Here is a 24932-nt window from a genome sequence, read left to right on the forward strand (position 1 = left end):
CCCTCTCTGGTCCATGGTGCTGGCACGGGGCCAGGTGTTAGCAGGTTATGTAACTGTGGCCCGGCTGTGTTGGCAGTGCACCACTCCCTCTCTGTGCCAGAGGTTAATGAAGCTCGGTGACAGACAGCAGAGCAGGAGTATTTTCAGCTGCCCTCATGGGTTTTCCACACCGTCTTGCCTCTAATGTCACAAATTGAATTTTGGCCCTGATTCATTCCCTCCTACAAAACTCACACACTCGTCTTTTATCTCTCCTCTCTCTGTCTCTTTCTCACTCACAAACACACACACACACACACACCACATGCTTATATCTGCATTGTGATTCTGCTATGCACTTTGTTCTAATATTTGGACAAATGCACACACACACAGGCATGCACACATCTTCTCATGTGTGGGATGGTACGAAAGGCACATTTGTCAGTGTTGTTTAGGCTGTTGATATTGTTATTTTTGGTTCTGCCTGCATAGCTTGCTGCATGGTGATGTAACAGGTCTGCAGGATAGGATCTCTCTCTCCCAGTGGGGTGAATCTGAGTCCTCCTGTCCCGTCTTTAAAAATGCATGGGCTGTAACGCAAGCGATAAACCGACTCATACACAATCTGCCCTGCTGACACTGCATGGAGCGCTGCACCTGCAGTATGTGTGCACGCGTTTATATCTGTTGGAGAGCATGAGTGAGTGAGCGTGTGTTTGTGTGAGTGTTAGGGTGTGCCATCTATAGTCATCTGCATAGAGTCTCACGATGTTCTCTGAAGATGCAAATTATATTTACAATGACAAATTTTTTTTTACCTTGTCCAGGGTTTTCACACATGTAGTCTGTGGTTTGAATCAGTGGAACAACTTTATGTACTTTGTTGCATTGTTGATTTGGTTTCACACAGGAAAAAATGAACCAGCGTGTTTCAGCAAAAGCCATGTGGGAGCTATCAGCCTGTTCACTGGTCAGGGGACAAATATCTGTAGGTTCAAAGGTGGAGAAAGGGAGTGGTTTTTTTATTATTATTTTCATCTCTATCTTTATTGTACCAACACATTTGACCAATACAGTATCCAACATGGGCACAGATCACCATCTGCAGCTTTGGCATTTATTCATTATCATAGTGCTGGTTGTATACCAAGAAGACAATGTATTTCCTTGATGTTCCATGTCAGCACTGGATTCCTTTGGTTTCTATGTTGCTAACTGCCAGTTGCTACCAACTTGCTTTTTTCTGTTATTAATTACAAGTCCATAATGCACACCTCAGCTACAGAAACTGCTTCAGTCCAAAACAAACACAATGCTTCCTGCTGCTGGGTTGAACCTAGGTCGGTTCAAGCCCACATCGCAAACAAACCGCTCCGGAGCTCGTTTGTAACCGTGCCAAGACCACCTCCTCAGCAGGGTCTTGGTCAGACAAAATCTTAATTAAGTTCTTTTTTTTCCTAATAAAGCAAAAATGTCTTAGCGACAGGGAGAGACAGGACCGAAGGAGGGGATGACATAGCAAAGGGTCTGGGCCAGATTCAAACCCAGTATGTTGCATGGTATGCACTCTACACAGTGAGCCACCGGGGTGCACCATGGTAATTAAGTTCTGAATTATCTATTGAATTCTCTGTATACATTACATGTTTATCTTTCTCTCTTTTTTATCCACAGATCTGTTTCCTGGTGTCGGCTTTCCGCGGCCGAATGTTCTCAGAGGACAGCTGTGCTGCTCTGGCGCTCTTTTCTCATTATTTCCACCTCAGCCAGTTCTCCTGGATGCTCATACAGGTAAAAGCTGGTTAGCAGGTAAAAATGGATGTAAACTTGTAGCAAGTAAAAAAAAAAAAATTACTTGTCAGTGTGCTTGTTATATTTGTAAATGAACTCAGTAAAAAATCTCCATCTTAACAAGTCATTTGGTCTCACATTAAGTGTTAAAATCTTGTTTTTCTTAAAACAGGTGAAAAAATCTGCCAGTGGGATGAGATAAGCCAACTTCTTGCCAATGCAGTTTCACTTATTTCAGCAATTTTTCTGGCAACAAGTATAAATACGTTGGAACAAGGCAGAATAAGGCAACCCACTCATATCAAGAAAATTATACTTGATTCAAGAAAAAAACAAGTCAAATAACATTGGAAACAAGTGGGATTATGTCATCCCACTGATTTTTTGTCCACTTCTTTTAAGGAAAAACTAAATTTCAAGACTGAATACGAGATTAAATAACTCATGAAGCAGGAGATTTCTGCAGTGCATATATCTAGACATAAAAACATTATGACCATCCCCAATGGCGTCACTGCGATCGATCAGATTATCTGTTGCCACTAATAGAGTCTTGTGATCAGAAGACTTGTGGAATCACCTGGATAGAGAGATGAGGAAGAGGCTTTTTAATCTGTTGAGTAAGCAGTACAACCATGTGCAGGATGTTTCCTGCGGCCATGTCTGTGCAGTCTATAAGCCTGAACAGTGAAGTCTATTCATTAAAGCCTCTATGAGACAATGGCCCATAGAGACAAATGGTAATACTAGAGTCCATAAGTCAAACAGTATGTCAGTGAAAGGTATACACTGCAGCAGATGAAGGGTTCTGTATACAATGAAATGCCTTCATAGGGTCACACACTTTCTTTTTTGTTATCTTTGGTCTGCTCATTCCCTGCAATGAATTATAGTCACAAGGATTCAAAGATGAGTCAGATTTAAAAGAAGAGATATGGGTTTTACCTCTCACTGTTTTCCATCCCTAGCTGGATTTTCATTAAGCAGCTGTTCTCTTACATCAAATATATTTCTCGGTGAAAGGTACCTGGCACGTATAAGTAAAATCTCCTCTCCTGCTCCTCCCTTATTTAACCCATGACTTGGCATAAACAGGGTTCCCATTCTTTCTTTTGTCGCTTACGTAAAGCCTGTGTTTTTATGCAATCAGCAGTGAAACCTCAGCCCTGGACCACGTGGACTTAACCAGGTTTTCATTAGGGGGCGAGACTGGAGGTGCTAGTGTGCTCTTTGACATGACCTTTGATCCTAGACTGGTACCTCTTAGTAAAACCTCACCCCCAGCAACCCCCAACCCCTCCTTTTTGACCCTGAGCCCTCCCCCTTTCTTTTAAACTCCCTCTTCTGTGACATAACCACCAAGGAACAGAGCCAGGCTTGCAGCTTAGCTAACATGTTCACACTTAAAAAAAAAAAAAAAAAGGGGCTCAATTCACTCCGGCACAGCAAATCTGATTCTCACCATCTTTTTTATTACTGCTTAAACATCATAACACTAGATTTATTGTTATCTGTTCATGCTAATACAGCTTTGATAACATCAGAGCCGTGCCACACAAAGACAGAATGAAAAAAAGGATCAGATTTTTAGCTGACAGTGTAAATCCAGCCTAAGCCAATTTTAATCCTTCAGAGAGTGTATAGATGACTTGTGACCCGCTGAAGGAGCCAGGAATGTGGTGAACGTGGGCTGGAGTGCACCATCAGCCCATTTAGGGAGGAGCACTGCCCCTTTACCCCAACCGATCCCCCTCCTCCGACAAGGCCAGCATGCTCCTCTAACTATCTATCTATTACATTTATTTTTTATGAAGTACAAAAATCACAAGTAAAAAAAATCAAAAATCACCATGGTAAATTAATGTGCTACTCAGATTTGCATATATCACTTCAACTGCACCATACTGTGACGTGAATAAATGTGTTGCGGTACTTAAAATGCCTCCAATATGCCTCCATTCTGGTCTGACCATCTTATTTGCACACTAACTGGTCTACTAGAATCAGCTGACAGATACAAGGACTTATCAGTCCATGTAAAACTACTGCTGTAGTTGTTTTTATTTGTTCTTTGAAAAGATAAATCAGTAAATGCTGTTTTTGCAATACATTTAAGCTGGCAAGCAAATGCTGTGCTTATGTTAATGGTGTAGAATATATTCATGTTGGGAATAACTGCGAATTAACTTAGATTTACAAGGTGGTGGGTGACAATTATTAATGTCAAAGGGAGACGTCTGTATTTCACCACAGACTCAAGGCAAAATATTATTTTACCTCTTTGGGTGGGAAAGACAGTTGTTTGTCTTCATACCGTATCATCCATTAAAAGCCAAAGCTAAGTACAGCAAACAATCAAATGAGCTCTGCAGACGAGCTCTACTAAATAAACATCGAAGGCACTTGTAATCAATAATAATATTTTGTTCCAGACAGCATTGCACTGCACAAACCTAACCTCAAATGAACCTCCTGTTCTCCTTCTCAGACATTTTGCCCCCCCCCCCAGTCTCTGCCTGTTGCGGTGTTTACATCATCCTTCAATCTTTTAGAGTGTGTGACGTTTATAGGAAAACGTAATCGTTGTTTATGTAGTGGATGTAATCCGTCCTGGCATATACGTTATTATAGCTTTGGTGGAGCATTACAAGATTAGCCCTTTGAATAAGCTAATAGAGGGTGACTACAATGGAGTCATATAGGGATCCATTTGTTTTGAATGAGCTGAATGAGTGCAGGTTTCTTATTGTGTATCAGAAGATTTTACAATATGAGTCATCTTATGGGATAACGCTCACGGCCAAAGGGTTTCATGTGGCTCAAGTGTTTTCAGAAGAAAATTGTCAGAGATCAAACATGTTTTTCGACATCGGAAGCTGTTTCAGACACATATGGTAGTAGTTGTCATGGGGGTAATGTAAACTGTGATTCACGCTGGAAAGAATTACAGACTTTGGAAAGTAACACAGACTTCTAAAGGGAAAAAATCAGGTCAGAATATTTTAAGAGCATTTATAGACTTTTTCGCCTTTTTCTTACTCTTTGCATCTTTATTTATGTCTTTTATTCATTCACTCACTTGTCCTCATTCACCTTTGCTTTTTCTGAAATTGCTCTTCTATCCATCAAAATGCATTTATGGTCACTTCACTATCCTTGTCAGCACCGATAGTGGCTGACGATGAACATCTTGCTGACACTCCTGTCCTCCTTGATGTGTGTCTCACTGAAACCTTTCAGCTTTCAATGACATTTCAGTGTTGAACCAAGAGATGCCTCACCACTCACGTTTGCCCGCGTCAGGGAGCTGCTTTCAGTTAAGTGGCTGATACAAGTGGGCGCCAGCAAGCCATCTCAGAGCACAGAAAGACTTTGATTAATAGCTTTCTGCATGTGTGTGTGTGTGTGTGTGTGTGTGTGTGTGTGTGTGTGTGCATTGTTTATCAGGGAAACACACATTGAACCAGTTCCAGAAAAGCAGCCCATAATTTAATCTTCATGTTGACCAGCTTCGTGTAGAGAGGAGAGGCTTTCCCAGGGACTGCACAATATTACATAACATAACAGCCCGGTCAGCCAGGCAACACCTGCCAAATCCTGGTCCACTGTGTGTGTGTGTGCACTGGGATAGTTAGCCAGACAAACAGCCAGCCAGGATGCCAGTTGTTTTGCCAGGTAATACCTGTAAATGTTGTCCTCTTGCTCCAGTGTGTCTCTGGATAGTCAGATAAATAAGTGACCACTCAGCAAACCAGTCAGTCACTCAGTCACTCAGTCAGTCAATCAGCCATCTGGTCAGCCAACAGGCAACACCGCCACTTCTTTAATCCAGATCAGGCAGAGAGGTGCTTACTAATGATGCATGGATTGCGTAGATGTATCCACAATCCAAGCCATTATATCTGCAGATAATCTGCAGATCGTGAAATGTGGATGCAGGACTTTAAATCGGAGTAAATAATTCATTCAGGTGGGCGGCACTTGATTTATGCGTACATGCGGATTAGGATGATGTCAGAGCTGATCCGCATATTGCTAGGGGTTCCACTTGTTTTTTCCAAGTCAGTCTCTGGATATCAAACCAAAGAATGGCACAAGGATTATTGATTACAATTTGATTATAAAAGTTTTTACACCTATAAAATCAATCCTCTGCCTTTTTGGGGTAGATATCCAGACACTTTCACCCACTAGCTTGTCCTTTTTTGAGATTGGATTATCTTTACAAGAGAACCTTTGGCATCCGATTACACCAGGACTCATGATATGATAGATATGTTAGGAAAAACGAGTGAAACTGCATCCAGAGGTGGTCTCATTCACGTGACTGGCTCTCAGAGAAGTGTGGACCGCAGTGTGACCACAATCCAGACACCTGACTGTTTTAGTAATCCTGGCATCTTCAGAAGGCTCTTTGTTTCACCAAATGCCGTCTTTCCCAGAAGGATCACACAGGAAGGTTTAATCTGACCACAGATGTTAAGTGCTGACTCATGCACATGGATATCGCTGGGTTCCAACTTGGCTCATCCAGTCAACAAATTTGTCCGGAAAAGACCAAGTCAAAACGATAGAGACACAGCCAGTGACAGTCTGGTCTGTTCTAGTGAGTTCTAGCTCTCGTCAACCTGTGTCCAACGGGGCTCAACAATGAATCTGATATCTGGTTGCGTTTTTAAGGTTCAGATTTGGGCTTTAGTTGGGTTTGGATTTGTTATTTTTATTCAAAGAATTTATCTCTCTCCGCCTGTATTTCTCCAATCTGTGAGAAAGTGCCTCCATATGCATGTGTGTTTTGGCGCTCTGTGGAGGAACAAAGCGTGAGCGAGTAAGGCAAGCAGGCCATGCACCAATCAAACTGACCAAAGGAAAAATATCTGTTTTAAATAGGGATGACTGTAAAAAATAACAGGTCGGGTTTCAAATTTGGCAGCGCCAGTCAGTCTCAGTTGGGTCGGGTCTGAAAGTCGTGGTTACAGACCGGGCTCTGGCCTCAGTCTCATGCTCGTGCAGACATGTAGTCTGTCCCTCACCCATTTAACCCAGTCACACCTGCCAGTTCTCTATTGTCAGAAGGCAGTATCATTGGCCAGTCAGGGAACACGTCAGCACAATCCTACCCATAATCCATTTATCTTACCATTTATCTTCCAGTCTGGTCACAGGCAAGGAAAGGCAGTTCCTGATTCTGACTGACACAACACTATTGTCTCAGTGCCCAAGCTGTTACACAACTGGTGTAGCTATGCTGTGTGCGTGCGTGTGTGTGCGTGCGTGCATGCGTGTGTGTGTGGTGTCAGTGGTTACACAATAGATATGGGAGTGATGCCGCTCCCAGAGGAGAGCAGTAGTTATTGGGAGACAGAGGTTATCTCCGGGAAAGGTCGGTGTCCCTCAACCTCCTGCCGTCTGTTACATCATGATACTCTGCCTGTTTGGTCCTGGAGCCCCACATATACAGACGGTCACGAGCATCAGCAAGACTGGCATGATAGCTGTCAAGCTAATTGTTTTTCACTCCGAACAAAAAAATCTTTCATTGCTTTGCTGAGAAAGTTAAAGCTCCTCTGCTTCACTGATCATGAGGTCTTTATCGTCGCTAGAAACTTTGGTGTTAGTGAGACAAACTCGTGCTCTAAAGGTCATCGCTTTATATCCCCAGCCCGGCACGCAAGACTGGAAAATGGAGAGTTGCGAAGTTTTGCCCTTGAGCTTAACCTTTAAAATTAACCTCCGCTCTGCTCCAGCGCAGCAGCTGACGACCGCCGTTGTACTTTTCAGCTCCCTGGAGAGCACCTCTCCTCCTGAGGCCATTGCTCCGAGGAAGAAATTGTTCTGGCTCTTAGTCAATCACGTTGTTCAGGAAGAGTTCAACGCTGCCACACTGAACATCCCTCACCCTTATGTGGTCACAACTGGCTCGGGGAGATGTGTTATTGTCTGTGTGTCGAGGTGGACACACAAGGAAAAGAAGTTGTTTCTATGCAACACCCAACAGGTGTTAGACAAGCTGCTTATGTAACAATACAGGACTAAGTGTATCAGACAGATGAGACTATCAAAGCCTGCTAGATTACAAAGCAAACACAGCTGTGGTGTGTGTGTGTGTGTGTGTGTGTGTGCCTGTTCATAGATGTCTAAATGTCCTCACAAAGATAGAGAGATACTTCAAAGATGCCTCATGCTTCAAAGTAAGGACATGTTTCCAGTCCCCGTTGTTTTAAAGCGCTAGCGTAGGGTCAGGGGTCGGGGAATGAATGCCAATATCAATGAGATTCTTACTCTAAGCCGTATTTTTTTGTTAGCTGGAAGTGTAAAGTACTACCAAAATCTTTTGAATTGCTGCAATATCAAGAAAGCTGGTTTCAGCCGATTACTGCAACAAGCTGCAATGTAATGTTTTGGGGGAATTACAGCCTCAGAAGAACATCCACTACAAGAGCTTGTTATTGGTACAAACAAGCTCAGCCTGATATGATGTCATGATAAGCATATTATCTCCATTTCTGTTATGTCTTTTCACTGTGTTTTTATGGCTTTTTATCTTTGTATCTCAACACCATTGTGAATGAGGATTTTTTTTGTGTGTGTGTGAAATAACTGTTGGGGGAAAAAAATGACAGCGCTGTAAAGATCTTATCCATGTTATCAAATAATCATCAGAACATTTACGAACAGAAACATAAATGTAATCGTATGAGAAATGTGTGTGGAGCAGGAAGACAGGTGGAGGCTGAAAGACGTGACGAGAGACATTTGGTTGAAAGTTTATTGCTGAAATACAGCCTCTTAAAAAAAATAAACTAAAGTGGTTTGTATTCCTTAATTTCCTCATTGCTGAAATAAGATGTCGTCACAAAGTGATCTTAGTTTTCAGAGCTCCCTTTTGGTAATGAGGACTTGCTGAAGTTGTGGCTAATCTGGTGCAGAATTACATTTCTGTTAAGTGGTTGGCCAAAGCCATTTCTCTCAGTACTGCACTAATTCAAAAGACTTTGGTACCTACAAGGGGCTTATAGTAAAATATGCTGAAGTTATTTTTTTTTTTGCCTGTATAACAATATAAAGGTGTGTAAAATGTGTGTGTGTGTTTGTACATGCTTTATCTTCCATAGTGTATGTGTGCTGTCTGTGCCCTGTGGCGTCGTTTCTCTTACACCTTTCACCCACTGCACAGTTCATATCCTAAAACAGACGTGTGGATGTAGGGGTGTTTTCTCTTCACAGTGCATGTTGTCCTCTTTTTCTCCCCCAGGCGGGGAACTTCTGGCAGGTGCTGGTGATGAACGACGAGCACACCGACCGCCTGTACCTGCTCTTCTTCCTGCTGGGCTGGGGGCTTCCTGCCGCGGTCATCTTGTTGCTGGTCATTGTGGCGCTGGGGGGCTACAGATGGAGCATACACACAGTATATGGACTGGTGCACGGAGATGTGTAAGTGGAATGTGCACACACACACACACACACACACACACACACACATGCTGAAGATGGATAGGTGACCCAACAATACCACTCTGTGTTCATCAGAGGTCGTGTCAGTGTTTTCTTAAACCAGGTGCAGCCAGTCAAGATGACCTCAGTTTATTTTTCAGGCCTAAGTAAATTCCACTTCAAATGACAAACAGAAAAAAAAATACCCTGTTGAGTCATCACTGAAGTGCCAGTGACATGTCGGGAGGAGGCTGTTTCACCGTGAGCACATGTGACTCCCTGCACAGAACCTCAAGTCATTACCTCTGAGGTAAAGGATCTCACAGGGCAGGATGTGGAATGGGTGGAGGACGGCTCTAAAATAACCCACATAGAACTGTGTGTGTTTGTGTGTATGTGTGTGGGTGTGTGGGTGTGTGTGTGTGTGAAAGAGAGAGAGAGTAAGAGGAAGAAAGAGAGTTATAAATAACCTTTTGGTTATTTATAGGTATTCTTAGTGCACCTGAAGCCTAGACCACTACAAATGAGGTCATCCTGTAAAGACCTGCACAGTTGTCCCTAGTCAGGTGTGTGTGTGTGTGGGTGTGTGTGTGCGCACGCACACACGCGTGTGCACGTGCATGTGCGCGCACATACACGCTCATCATCCTACCATTTATTCATGTCAGTGTATTTTTAGTGTGCACGTGCAGGGATGAAGTCTTTCTCACTGTCAAACCTTCTGTCTTTATGCAGAATGTGACTCTGTGTGGCTGTCTTTTAGTGTGATTAAGTGTGTGTGAAGGGCAGAGTACTACAATGTCCTTCTCAGGTGCTGCTAGTTTGCCAATCTTTTACTTAAGTCAAACTGCTGGTGTAAAAATCTACTTGATTACATGTAAAAAGAAGTTAGAAATTACAGAATGAAGTGCAGAAAACGATGAATTACTTGTCTCTGCTGGCTGACTGTTCACTGCGAATGGCCCCACCACTGGCCAGTTTACATCAGCCCCTGTTCTGTTGCTTATGGAGTCAACAAAACACACACTCTGCGATAACTGTGATTTAAAATGTACCTAAGCACAGCACTTAAGTGAAAATGTATTACGGTAAAATCCCTTGCTTCAAAAAATATTTACAAAGCACTTGTTCACAAAAATACTCAATACCCAGTTGTAGTAAGTAAATGTAATTAGTCACTTCCATCCGTAGTGAAGGGCAATGCAAAACGCAGAGTAAGCTAGACCTCTCAAATCACATCTAAAATTAGCCAGTGGTCTTAGGCGTGCCTGTTATCCTTGGGACTGAGTGTGTCAGCGAGCTTTCCCGCCCGTGGGTGTGTGCGTGTGTGTGTGTGTGTGTGTGTGTGTGAAAGACAGTGAGTGTACACATGTGAGTTTCAAGGACACAGAGGTGTATTCAGCGTCCTGGGAGGCTTACCTTCCCTCTTTAGGGAAAGAGGCAACATTTCCTTCCCTCTATCACTCCCTAATTTATTTTTCTCTCTCTCCCTCCCTCTCTCTCTTTCCTCATCACTGTAAATAGGCGACCTCTTGTCTTCTCACTGAAGTTTTCTCAGTTCACGGCTCTATCCTTCATGCCTAGATAGAGGTGTCAGGATGAATCCTTATGTCAGTAGGGCCCTGATGTCTGCTCACTGCGACTATATTATTTATCTCATATCTTTTTTTAACGCTGAAAACACACGACTAAATAAGGGCAGGATAAACTCAGCAAGTATCAAATAAAGTACCGGATGTCTTTTTAATGCGCATGTGGTACCAGTACCTTGACTTTCATGCCTGATAAAGTTAGAAGTTTAATTAGCTCCAGACAGTCTGGGCCATGCAAGGTTCTCACGCTAGCTAGCTCCAAGACTGCAGGCCTGCCGCAGAGTCACCGTAGCCTTGTGGGTAATCCTGCAGAAAGGAACAGAGACTAGACTCTGCTTGCCTCTGTGTGTGTGTGTGTGTGTGTGCGTGTGTGTGTGTGTGTGTGTGTGAAAGAGAGAGAGAGAGAGACAGACAGAGAGAGAGAAAGTGAGAGTGAGAGTGAGAGAAACTCAATCTCAAACTCTCAGCAGTGGCATCCGTGCAGTCTATTTAATCGTTCATTCATTTATTCATTTTGAACATTTTTTTTTCCAGCCATTGTAGCCAAATGCGTTTTGTTGTGTTTTGTTTTCGGTTTTTGTTCCCTACAATACTCTTATCATGTGCACATCAGTTTTGTCCCATTTGCTGACACCCAGCACCGATTAAGACAATCTTGCTCATCGTCCTTTCCTCGTTTGCTCAGTGGTCATAGACACGTACCACGTTAACAGGACGTCCTGGAATCAGATTTAGCCTGGAAACTTTGTCATTTCCCTCTTCCTTCCTCGCCCTTCCCCTATCTCTCCTCTCCTGAGATAGGGGGACGGGGAAAGAGGCCCAATCAAGCAGGTGAAGCAGAAATTCCATAGAAAATGTTCATGAACTAGAAAATGACTAGACAGCCAAGGAGGCAGATCAGGTGTTGTTCACAGAAAACTTTACACTAATAGACAAACACGGTGTATTTAAGAATTAACAGCTTGAATCTTATGGACGCAGTTTTCCTCAAGATCGCCCTTCTTCTTTAAAATCTAATAAAAGTGCCTATATGTAATCCACAGCATGTTGCCTAATGCGCTCACAAAATATTTATTGTTAGTATAGTTATTGTTTTTCAGAGGCTTTAACCTTTAACAGGATACCTATCTCACCTACATGGAAGTTAACTGCCTTGAACATAAGTCGGGAAGGGGGTCGTATAAGCATGTCGTAAAATGCCAATGTGAACGATAGACGCTCGGTTGCTACTTTTTAGAGCTGGCACATTTTGTGGATTAAAACATAGTGTTTATGTACTCAGTATACTCAGATCGGCGGTGTGTGTCTTTCCAGATTCCAGTCAAAGAGTACACAAAGACGGACACCGTTTTGTGGCACTTTGGAACAATACAAAAAGGCCAACACCAATCTCGTCTAGATTTTCCTCAACTTTCAAATGAAGTATTACCCGAACAGATATCACTCATAAAACAGCGTGAACATGTGATCAGCTCCTCGTTGGCTCAGGCTCAATCTTTCTACAAAGTTGCCGGTAAATACATTCAGAACATTTTGAGATATCATGGTAACAGACAGACAGACAGGCAGGCAGGACGATTACGTTACCTCCTTGGCAGAGGTAAAGATTCGAACAGGTCATCACAGGTGAGTTTTAGAAACAGCCGGGAGCTATTTGTGACCTATTGGTGTATGGAGAAGGCAAAGGTGTGCGGGGATTCACAATTAATTGCATGGGTGGAAAATTATGAGAAAGGCCGAGGGAGGGAGATTAACAGATGGCAAAGAGTCAAGATGACCATGCTGTTGTTTAACAAGCAAAAGAATAGTTAAGCACACATAGATATATGTGCCCACACACTTAGCTGCCTGCATTCATTACAACTCAAAATGCACATATGGCCAATATCTTGCAAGCTTAAGATGCTTTAGATGCATCACCTTTAATGTGTGAGGCATACTAACTCTGATCTGACTCTGGCTGCATTCAGATTGCACAAACTGCAACTTCTTACTTTGCATTGAAACTGCTGTGATTATCTCTTGCCGGTGCAGTAAAGAGTCTATGTGTCTCACCTAAAGTTTTAGCTTTTATCTTCAATTCCTTTCTGTCTCTTTATTCTCCTGCCTGTCTCCTCTGCTGGCCCCATCAATCTCTTTCTTTCTCTCTGGCTGGCTTAAGGACACGTGCTGGTTTCTTGCCAGCAGCTGTGTGACGGTGTGTGCCTACAAAAGAGATTAAAGAGATTACAAAAGAGACAGTCATTAGCATACACAGAAAGTATGGTGGTGTATACAGTGTATCACTGTTGTTTAATCGTGTGTTTACCTAGTGTTTTACTAATTCCCATTTGAGACTGGTGTGACAAGCTATGACACTTTAACACACTCTTTTATGGGTCACGTCAGTGTGTGTTTTCCCAAGACTTACAGTAACAATGTTTACAAGCAAGTGCAAGTAATTTCCCGCACAGGTTGACAATATAACCTGACACCTAGCTATTCTATATACTCCGTTTATAGCCTCACCCACGGTGTAAATTTAGAACTTGAATGTACTGCCATCACACTGTGGAGTGAACCCAATGTGATGTAAGGTTTCCATGTAAGCATACGCTCTTCCTTCAAGCCACATTTCATTCATATCATTGAATTCATATTAGTCGTCCCTGCTCCAAGAAGGATCTGTGCTTGAATGGCGGGGACTTTATCCTGATGGATGTGCGAGACAGAAAATCCGAGCATCGCCTCCAGTGAAATCCCCATAAGAGGCATCGCTTACCTCATTTCTACATTCTCAAACTAGCATATCGTCAACGAATTGGGCCTCTCTGCAATGTTTCCCTGGTCCCGCTCCAGGAATGCTTGGGATTTCACTTTCTTGTGAGATCTAAGCCTCAATCCCCTCACAAGGCCACAGCAGAACAAATATCCATATTACAGTGTGTTTACCCTCTCCCATTCTGGCTTGCAGGCTGGGACATCATGATGCAATGCTTTATTTGGCATACCTCATGTTATGTTATGGCTAGCATAACCATAATATAAGCCAATTATTTCTGTGTGAATGCAGAAGACTGGGATCTGTAGGGTACACTTTTGCCACGGGCTGAGCCTGGCTTGTGAACAGGACAAAGTCACATGAGTATTTGGATCGTTGTTTGACTATAATAGATAATAAGCAAGGATGTTGATTTTCCCAGAGACCAACAAATTGTTCGGTTTTCTCCAGTGATGCGAAAACACAAGAGACCGGGCAAGAGAGGGGAAGGGACTTACGAGATTTCCCAGAAAAGCATTGAGACATAAAGTTTGGGAAGGAGGGGTGGGTCATACAGAGGGAAAAAATACAGACTCACGGACAGACAGACTGGAGACATAGACATATCTTGACACAGAAAGGAACAAAGAAAGAAAGAAAGAAAGAAAGAAAGAAAGAAAGAAATGTAAAAATAATAAATCATGAAAGCTAGGATAGAAAATCAAGATAAGTGAGAAAAACGAGGACTTGCGATGCGAACAGCATCATCATTCAGCTCATAAAGGTCAAGACAGCATTAAAATGTTACGTGCATACTTTCTTGCTGTCACTGTTTTATTTTTAAAATTGATTGCGACCCGAGGTTGTCAGTACCCACCGGGGGCCCAAAAGCATCCGGACCTGCATGCAGCAGTTGTAGTTTGTGCTCCCAGTAGCTGAGCCAAGTGTGATCGTGTGGATGGGTTTAACAGTGGATGGCTGATGCACGCTATAAACACACAGCCAGGGCAGGAATACCCCTCAGAGAACACGCTGTCTTTCCCCAGCCTGTCCGTGTGAAATGCGTGTGAGACTGAATGACACGCTGCTGGCATTTGACGCTCTGTGTGTGAGTGTGAGTATATTTGGCACAGTGTATACATTGTACTGAAGTCTCACCCTTACACCACGGCGATGAGGGAATGTGCTGTTATAATGTGACCTTAGAAACCGGCACACTCACATGCATAGATACAGTACACACACACACACACACACACACACACAGGCGCATGGACTCTTAATACTCACAAATGCCAATGCACTGAATAGATATTTGTCTGTGTATTAAGCCTGAATTTCAGTTTGACCCCTAGCCAGAGGTATGGCTTTTAAAGATCGTGTTTTGGCTGGTGGGCAGGATCACAAAACACTGAACCTCTCAGTAGATGTGTTCACATAACCACTTCACAAATAAGATGCCCCTTTCAAAGCAGTGGGAGATGAATGTATTGTGTTGTTTGTTCTTCTGAGTGTCCTTTCATCCTCTAAATAGGAAAACATTTTTAAGCGTCTTTGGTCTCGGATATTATCCTGCATTTGCTGCAGGCTGACCTGGTTGCTCAGAAGATTTAAGAGCACATTTTGCTGCTGAGGAAAAGGGCCTCTGAAGGCTGCCGTTGAGAAGGAAGGCTTTGAGTCTTAGGCAGGCTCAGAGGTATCACCTAGACGATCCTGTTTGTGGAAGCTGGAGCAACAAAGTCTTAAGTAAATGTAAAATGGTACGGACATGTAATACGTTTTCTGTTTTCCAGAGCTTTCCATTGGGTTTAACTGGACTCATGGTTGTTCAGTAGGGCTGCACCTAACACAGAATTCCCTCAGTCAAATCAGATTCGGCTTTTCAATAAAATAATTCAACAAGAAAAACAACTGTTAAAAAGGATCTCAATTGACAGAGTGGGTGTGTTATTGATGACTTCACATGCTGTACTGATTACATCATACTTTTTAGGGACGACTTCCTTCTCTTTACCTTTTCCATCAGTCTCTCTTCCATCTCCGTCTCCTTTCGTACATGCCACTCTTGTCTTGCTTCACACCAGACATCTGTGTCCATCTCTCCTCTAGGTGCTTCATCCCAAACATCTACGCAGCTCTGCTTGCGGCCGTGCTGGGGCCTCTGATCTGTGTGGTTGCGGTGGTGGTGGTCTTTATCTACATCTACCAGGTCACTCACCAGTGGAAGGCCTACGATGACGTCTACCGTGGACGCACCAACAGCACAGGTATCCGGCAAACACGCTAGTGTGAGTGTGTGAATGAGGACGAAATGAACGCGCATTTGCACACAGATGCATACGTACAGCATGATTTGAGTGTGTGCACCTTTAAAATGACTACAGATTACACACACAGTCACAGCAAAGCGGTGCCTCTACTTCTGCTTAAGTAGAAGTGTGATGTTTGAGTTTACATGGTTCTCATCATCAGGCCAACTCACTGTTATTTTTACCCCTTTTTCCACACTTTTTCCACATTTTTGCCTGTTGAGTCTAAATGGTCTATTGGTCTAAATGGCAGAAGCAGACTCCTCTTCTCATCTTTGGTGACTGAGCATTCATTGGTCACAGAATCTGTCATTGATCATTTGTTCTCTGTAATGGATGTGATTTAAAATGTAGTGAAGTACAATACTCAAGCAATGTATGCAAATGTACATGAAAAATTACTGACTTAAAAAAATACTCAAAAATGTCCCCCAAAAAGTTACTCAATCACAGTCATGAGTAAATTTTTATTAGTTACTTACACCTTACATTCTCTCCTTCTCTTACTGTTATCTTTCTTGCACTCTGTCTGTCTGTCTCTCTTATATAAAAATGCCAGAAATTCAATGTACCCGCAGCCACTATGCCCTCAGGAGCTAGACTGCACTGACCCCTGTTCTTGCTTGCTCAGCCTACAGACTCTGTGAGTGTCTGCTGTGTCAAGTGTTTTGTCAGGGATCCATGACTTGTTATGTAAAATCAACAGGAACAAAGCATCACAAGTACTTGCATGCCTGACTAGAATAACGCTATCGCAGACCCATGACAAATAGGTTTATTCAGCCAATGTCCTTATATGTGAAATCCTTTTCAGAAGTTAACACCATGGCTCTTTAGTTTCAAGCAGCCTTTCATTCCCCATTTAGGACCATGATAGAAATGTGTTAATACTACTGTTAATACCGAACCGTACAAACAGCCATATGGTCTGATCTCTCAGAGAACCATGAAAGTTTCTATTCTTAGTTTCCGATAGAACTCAATGTACAGTCATCAAACTACTATATGTTTTCTAACTCCTTGAACTTGAAACAAGCCTCATCATTTTGTCTCTTGGAGAAGCTTCAGTAAACAATATCCTGAGAGAATAATAAGTTTTCCAATGCAAATAGAGATTCTGGTACCTCCGCCAAATCTATTCCAAACAGCCCCTACGATTGCCAGGGGTACTGTTTCTGTCTGTGTATATGTGTGTGTGTGTGTGTGTGTGTGTGTGTGTGTGTGTGCATGTGTGCGCTTGGGTGCGTGTATTCTTGCAGCACACAGCTAATCCCTCACGCCGCCTCATAGTGTTCAAGCTATTTTTTGCCATGGACTGCAATTCCAAACCTCTCTATCAGTCTGATCAGTTGCAATTTAAAGCACTGAATAAATTCTATGCAATGAATGTGGGGGGTGCGTTGTGCACATGAACCCACACACATCTTTACAAAGCTCTCACTTTATGCAACATGGCGTTGGGCAAAAACGTGCACAGATATATGGTCAGTGTGAGTCATGCAGAGTAGCACATATCCAGCATTTCCTGAGCACGCCCACGCTGTCCGCCCACACACGGAGACACTCGCCGTGCTGCTGTAGTCCGTCAGTGTCATGGCTCTAATCCATAGCCATTGGTGAGAATCAGCGGGCTTTATCTGGTACTGCTCAGTCAAGGCCCTCCAATGACAAAGCAAAGCCTGCATTAGTGCCAGGCCTTTGGCTGGCAAACTGGCTAGCAGTTTGCCCTCCACACTGTGTGTGGCCTCTGTGGAGGAGAAGAAAACTGTGGAAAGCCAGAACAGTGTTTTCCGAGCAGGGAGCAAAGATAGGAGTGAGCAGTGGAGCTGAATATGGTCCACTTTGCCTCTGGGTGTCTGGGTTTGGGTGTCCACGTGTGTACAGCAGCAGGTATGTAGTGTGTTAGCTTGTTTATGAAGGAGAGACAGCAAAACAAGAAGGAGAGAGGTGCTCAGAGGCTTTTTTGTTCAACACGATGTTCGCTTTCGCAGGGTGAGAGTGAAGAAGCAGAGCTGGGGCAGGAAAAAGAGAGAAAAGTAGACTAGACAGAAGGGGAAGAGAGGAGATCTGGGATTATTTAGGGGGCTTGAAGGATGTAAGGGGAATGGGGAAAGCAGAGGGGGCACAGTCAGCTCAGTAAACAAGGCATCAACAGCCTCTAAATCTCCTTATTTACACTGAGTGAGAGAGGGAGGCTGAGGGGAAGGTAGGCACAGCACACACTATTAAAAGCAGCAGTGTTAGTGGAGACTGAGTGCATGGGGCACAGGCGCGGAGGACAGGACTGCCCTTGAGGTGTGTGTGTGTGTGTGTGTGTGTGCTCAGGTGTGTATGAATGTGTGTGTTTGTGTTTTTGTTTCCCCGCAGCCTGGCATCAGACCCAGCAACAGAAGGTGACCCTCTGTAAGTTTCCTATAGAAGAATCATTTCAGCCAACCAAATGAGGAAAGGATCTCTGTTGCCGGCTTAATTAGTCTGCACTGTTTCTCGTTAAAGCCTTCCAGGGGCTTTGTCGGTCGTTTTCACTCACAGACACAGAGGTTTGTCTAGTAAACCTTATTCCTCCCTTTCCCCTTCCCTCTATCACCGTCTCTCCGTCTTCCTCCCTCCTCCTGCCTCCATTCTCATTTCTTTTTCTCCCCCTTCATCCCACCTTCGGCTCATAACTTTAGTCCCCAGACGTTGTTGTAGTTTAACAGGATTGCAGCCTGTCATTTGTTTTAAAGAGATTAAAAAGACTGCCCATCCATCTATTCCCTTTTTGCTTGTTACCTCTTATCCACTGAGCTCTCTTTATCCCCGTATAACCATAAAGAAGTCTAGTTGTTATCAGGAAGTGGTTGCCAGGACTCCCGTCTGTCTGTGTCTTGCACAAGGTACTCTGGGGTTGCAGTTCATCTTCAAACACAAGACAGGTTTGTCTAAACAAGGCTGCACAAGGCCACAATCCCGACATGATATCTGTGCTGCAGGAAAAACATGCACACACACACACACACACACACATGAACAGACACACAAACAGCATGGGCCAGATTCAGTCACAAAGCTCTCCTTCCACTCCTTTTTCTCACTTGTTGACAAACATTATTTTGGTGCAGTATAGACTTCTCATTGGGTTGTATATCAGACTATTGACTTTCTCTCAACCAGTCCAGAGTCCAAGGGGAATAAAATGAATGTGAGGGAATGGCCTGTTATAGTTTATTATTCCAAACAGAAGCTACTCCTCTGTTTGGTCCCTGGACGTACCTACAATTTGTCAGAGCTACTTTAAAAGCCGCAAGCTGCACTACAAACAGATACACAGCACCAACAAAGGCTGATTAGTTTCAGACCTGTGCAGCAGAGGGATAAAAGACTGTTGAAACATAATGTTTTAAAGAGCCTTGATATGTTTTGCATGCAATCTCATCCTATTTAACACCCAGACTTACCTGTAAAGAGATCACATGATGATTCGACTGCAACTGTTGTTTCATCGATCCATTTTCTGTGCTCCTGCCAGGCTCCTTATCAAGCTCATAAATCTGATAGGAGTGTCATATTGATATCTCCATCTGGCTGAGACATCACTGCAGAGCCTACAACAGCTGATGTCATAAATGATATCAGATCAACAATATTTTCAAATTCCTCACTATAGCAAACAACTGCTGAGATAAGCAAAGCTGAGGGCTTCTTCACATGTGTGTGTGTGTGTGTGTGTGTGTGTGTGTGTGTGAGTGCACGCACACATGACGTGCTTGTAAAACTCACAGGGCTGTGTAAGATTTAGCAGGACCTCTGACGTCAGTGAAGTAGTGTGTGTGTGTGCCGCAGGGCACTTTACCCCATCTGCAGACATGTACCTCAGCAAAGTGTGTAACTCTATCATTAAGCCGAGCTGCTAAAAAATATGTTAGACACTACTAAACATGATGAATTTGATCTCATTTCCATTATAGTGTCACACTAAAACACAACAGTGCCTCGTTAACGCACATCAACCCGCTCTTATCGCAGCCCCCACTGAGCCGCCAAGGTGTGTTTGCAATACATGATGTTCTTTTGATACAGCGGTATGCACACCTTCACTTGTCAACAGAGCGGAGCAGAATGAATAGCTATTATTGTTCTGTGTGTCAGTGTGCCCTGTCTGCACCTCACTCGGTCCGGAATGAGGAAATAAAAGAATAAATGTGATTAGATGGATGGAAGTTTTGATTGCAGGATACTTGCTGGACAACTGACTCCTTTTTAAATTTGTTGTTTTTATTGCCTTGTTTCAAGAGCCTTGAAATGCAAAACCTAGCTCAAAGGCTTGTGTAGATATAGCACAAAATATTTTTCTCATGCCTGTTTCACCGGATTCATTTGCAATAGCTACATGTTACCTTTATCCAAAAACTAAACTTAGTTATGTTGGATGGAGAGAATTTAATTTATTTCGATATTAATCTGTTCCCTATGAGTTAACTCGCTGGAATTGCAATGTTATTCTGACAAGCAATCTGTTATCAGCATGGGGATTTCTATCTGGGATTGGTATGAACACAATAACAGTGGGCTTTTAATCTATCAGTGTATTCTAATGAGAGGGTTCAGTATTCAAGGCCACTGTCTTGAGTAACCCTGGAACAAGGTGCTGACATTAGAGCCGTAAATCCAAATTATAAACTTGCTGCTATCAAGTTAAGTTTTTATTGGATGGTTGTATTTTCTTGGGGAACCTTGGGGAACCTTTAATTGACATTGTTCAGTAGATTGTCCTTTGTAACATGCTGAACTGCTTTTTATTATCATGCGTTGATGCTTTTCAATTGAGGTTAAAGTACAGACGGACAGCATAACTTCACACAACCTTGGCAGAGAATCAGATTGGCAATGGGTTTTTTTAATGTTGCGATTATATAACATCCATATTGAATAGATTGTGAACAGATTGTGAGTGCTGAATAGTCCAAGCAGTAAAACAATTTTTCAGTTTCATGTTTGACAAAGTCATCCTGTCATGGTGATATGAAACGTTTATTGCGCCAATAATGTTTATGGAGTTGAAGTGGGTGTGCATGTGTGTATTATCTAAATCTAATTTTTTACCACTTGTTTGGATTCTTAAAGTGCTTGCGTGCTTCCTTGTCAGCTTATATGTGTGTGTGTGTGTGTGTGTGTGTGTGCACGTGTGTTTGTAGTGTGTGTGTATGAGTCCATGCTGAACATAAGGGCCTCTGCTGTTGTGACAGCTGCTGACCTCTCCGTGACAGTAATGTCAGTGCCGTCTTTGGTTTCTGCTCGGCTGTTTGTGTTGAACCCGCATTCTCTCAGTTGGTCCTCTCGCACCCTGAACTCACTCAGATCAAATATACAAATATACTTTCATCCTGTGGAGAAACGCGGCTCCCTCGTGTCCAGTGGAAATTACTGGAAATTGTTTCGGGCCAGACGGAGCACCATCTCACATCCGCCAGGATACACAGAGAGATAATCATTACCTCCCATCAGAGGTTAGACAGCTCAGGTCTGGCAGAGGGATGAGACTGTCCTGCAGGTTTATGTGTATGTGTATAGATGCAACACACACGCACACACACATCTGCACACATCAGTCTGGGTAAGTGATGGAAAACTGTGCCTGTTGCTGTCTCAGCCAGCCAGTCAGCTCATTTCCAGCAGGCTTTGGGAACCTGCTCTTACTGTGGGAGCTCTACTCTGTCCTCAGACTGGAATGTGCTTACATGGTTGGAAAAATCAAACCAGGCAGGGAGGAGACAGAGGCAGATGTGTGAGTGTGCGTGAGAGAGGGAAGAGAGATAGAAAGTCTGCACAGCTCTGACTGGAAGTCAGTAGAAGGTAGAAGTTTAAGAAAAGTTTATGAATATTTTTGAGGAACTGCAGATGAAAGGGCTTATTATACAGATTTATAGACTCTGAGCAAACAGGCAGTCAAATGAGATGACCAGAGGGAGGGAAAAAGCAAGAAAGGTCTAGGTGTGAAAAATAAATTCTGAGCTGTGGAAAAAAAGCACATTGTGACGGGAGATGCTGAATAAAGACTTGAAGGGAATAAAGGCTCTACAGGAAAGGGAGAGGGAGGAAAAAGAGATAAAAAGAGGAGGGCACAAACAAGGCTAAGGAAAATGAAAGGCAGAGAAAAAGGGAGAGCCAGAGAAAGAGTAAAAGCTGTCGAGATAAAGAGTGTGAATGTGGAGCCGAGCGGCTGACAGAAGGGTGGAAGTAGCACCTGTGTGTGGGCTTTTTGTGCAAACCTGGGCCCCGTGCCCCTGTGTTTCCAGCCTACTTGTTAAGTGAACTGCACAGTGTGTCCTACACATCACCAACCGGTAGACCACAGCCATACTGGTCATGCTGTGAGACGCTGAACTGCTGCAAAACTCTCTGTGGATGGGGGTTTACACTCTTTTACATCAGTTGTCAAAGAATTGCTCGCGGTGTTGGCTTGACACAAAAATCATTTATATTGAATTTTAAATTTACTCTGCAAAAACTCTCCACCTGAAGATATTTCATTCCACACTGACTCTTAAAACTGGTGAAAGAGTTGAATGACTCAACCAATGAAATCAGATTTTTTTTTTTTTTTTTTTTTTTTTTGTATAATTTAGTATAACAAGTATAATGCTGAAACCAGACAGAAGAGTAAAGCAAATAAATTACACTTGATTCAAGAAAATTCTGGAAACAAGTTGAATATCTCATACCACTGTCACATATTTTAATAAAAGAAAAACAACATTTTTAACACTAAATACAAGACTGAAACTGACTCAAGATGGAGATTTTTGTGCTGTATGTCTCTTAAACTCCCATATTCCAGAAACCTACACGCACACACACACACACACACACACACACACACACACACACACACACATACAGACCATACAGTTTTAGCGACAGTGCATCTGCATCTACATGTTTTGCATTGACCATATTAAAGTAGGGAGCCATTGTGAGCTGTATAAATGAACAGTGACACTCCTTAACACCGTCATTAATATTGAAACTATGTTTTCATTTGGAGAGTGTTTGAGTGTGTCAGCCTCATACACAGGCTCTTAGGAGCAGATTTGATTAAAAAAAAAACAAAAAAAAAACAGGGGTGCTGAGAGTTTGTTGCAACAGCTGCGGCCGTTGTGGAAAGCTTCATTATTTCCCCCTAAAGGAAATATTTTAGGTATTAATGAGCTATGTTTTATATCTCACACTCTTTTCTTTCTGTTCCGATGAGTCACTGCTCTGAATGGCAGCGCTTTGTTTGTTTTCAAATTAGTTGTTCCAATAATGAATGGGCGGGGGAGTGGGGAGAACATATGAGAAAAAGAGAGGGGGGGTTGAAGGATGAGAGGAGCATCATGTGTTTATACAGTTTATTCACTCTCCTGACCAGCGTGAGAACAAGCCTTTTCTCTTGAGTTCACATCAGGAGAGTTCAAGGGAACATAAATGTAGCTGTCTGCACTAAGCATCCACGGCGTATTTTCTACAGGTATATAATCTGTTGAGGAGCCTGTGATGTAATGTTGATACAATACAATGTTGTTAATACAGTGAATAATTTGCTGAATGACAGTGTAGGCACATTGTATTGTGGGTATTGTGTTGTGTTACTACTTTGATTAATATTCAATCTGCCGCCTTGACCCCTCTCCTCCAATTCCCAGAGGGACCACAATGGAAATGAACTTTCCTGACTTTTTCTCTCATGTGCGCACTGACTGCCCTGGTAGAGCTAGTGTTTGTTTTTAAATGAAATCATCAAATAAAAATCAATCAATTAATCAATACTTATATCTCTGGTCATGTAGTGTGTCACACAGATGAAGCGCTGGTGCAGCCCTGACAGAAAGTGGGTCATCAGCGATACCGGTTGCTAAATCTCAGTTCAGAGGCACGTGCAGAGAGGCCTCTTGGTAACAGGATCTTATCTTAGGAAAAGTTTGCAGTGTCCAAATACGCTGGGTCTGCTCGTGTGTGCTTGCCTGCATGCTACATGCTCTCATTGGTATGTGTTTACTTTATGAGACACGCAGGAAAATGTGTGTGTGCGCCCTAGTGTGTGGAGCACATGTGCGTGTGAGAGTGTTATGATGAGGGATCAATTTACTGAGAGGCGCACTAATTACCACGTGCACTCATTTAACAGGTGCAGTTTTCTCTGGTGTAGCACCTGATTTATTACCACCATTTATGCAAATCAAGTCATTTGCTATTTCCCAATCACAATACCTGAGGTGCAGTGTCATTCCCACATGCTGCAGCCTTGCTCTCACAACAAGAGGAGATGTTGATTAATCAAAGGCCAGGAGATGAAGGACTGAAGTTTTGTCCATGCATGTATGGCATGACTCCAGAGGTTACAATGCATAGTTTACTTCATAAAGCAGTAACAAAAAATATTATCAACTGCATCATAATTAATAATGATAGATCTGACTGGGCAAGGTGTAATTTCTTTTCATTTTCATTTGGAAAAGACGAGTTCTGAAATGAAAACAAGCTCTTTCTCTTTCTTCTCCCCTGTCCCTGCCCCTTTGAACAAATTTAAAAAAAAAAAAATGAAAAACTCTATGTAAAAAAAAAGATATATTAAAGTTTATAATTCTCAGACTCTTCATGCAGCATAAAGTCTTGATTCTCCAGCTGTATGCTCAGTATAGCCTTGGTGAAGTCGTCTATTTGGTTGGTTTTACTGGATGGGCAGAATTTCAGGGTTACCGCCCTCTATAAAGGGTGAAGATGAAAACTGAGTGATTGGCAAAATAAGGAGTCCTAGAAGGCAATATTCAAACACACTATTCACGAGATTTGTACAAATAATTGCAAGCACTACCAAGTTGAGCTTTGCTTTTCAAATTCAGATGGACATCTCAACCAGTGACTGGATGGATGGTGAGTCTTTTTGCTCCCTTCTTTTTCCCCCACAACTGGAGGATCTTTCTCCAGGCTTTCTACTATGTACAAAGAACAAAACCTGGGAATGAGATTAGCTCAGTATGTTCCAAACCAGTGCACATGCTGAAAAATCGCTAAATAAACCGTTTCTAAAAAATGCACAAGGACCTGTGCACACCTGGCCTGCAT

At 42.8% G+C, this 24932-nt stretch overlaps 1 protein-coding gene across 1 annotated transcript in view; it reads left to right on the plus strand.

Annotated features, from left to right (window-relative positions):
- adgrv1 (adhesion G protein-coupled receptor V1) overlaps positions 1-24932 on the plus strand; it is a 152239-nt gene that overhangs the window by 107460 nt on the left and 19847 nt on the right. The window contains exons 89-91 of the mRNA XM_030059593.1: positions 1657-1773; positions 9029-9207; positions 15649-15806. Of these exons, the coding sequence (XP_029915453.1) occupies positions 1657-1773; positions 9029-9207; positions 15649-15806 (454 nt within the window). The remainder of the gene's footprint in view (positions 1-1656; positions 1774-9028; positions 9208-15648; positions 15807-24932) is intronic.

This window comes from Myripristis murdjan, chromosome 9, assembly GCF_902150065.1.
Source record: "Myripristis murdjan chromosome 9, fMyrMur1.1, whole genome shotgun sequence".
NCBI lineage: Eukaryota > Metazoa > Chordata > Actinopteri > Holocentriformes > Holocentridae > Myripristis > Myripristis murdjan.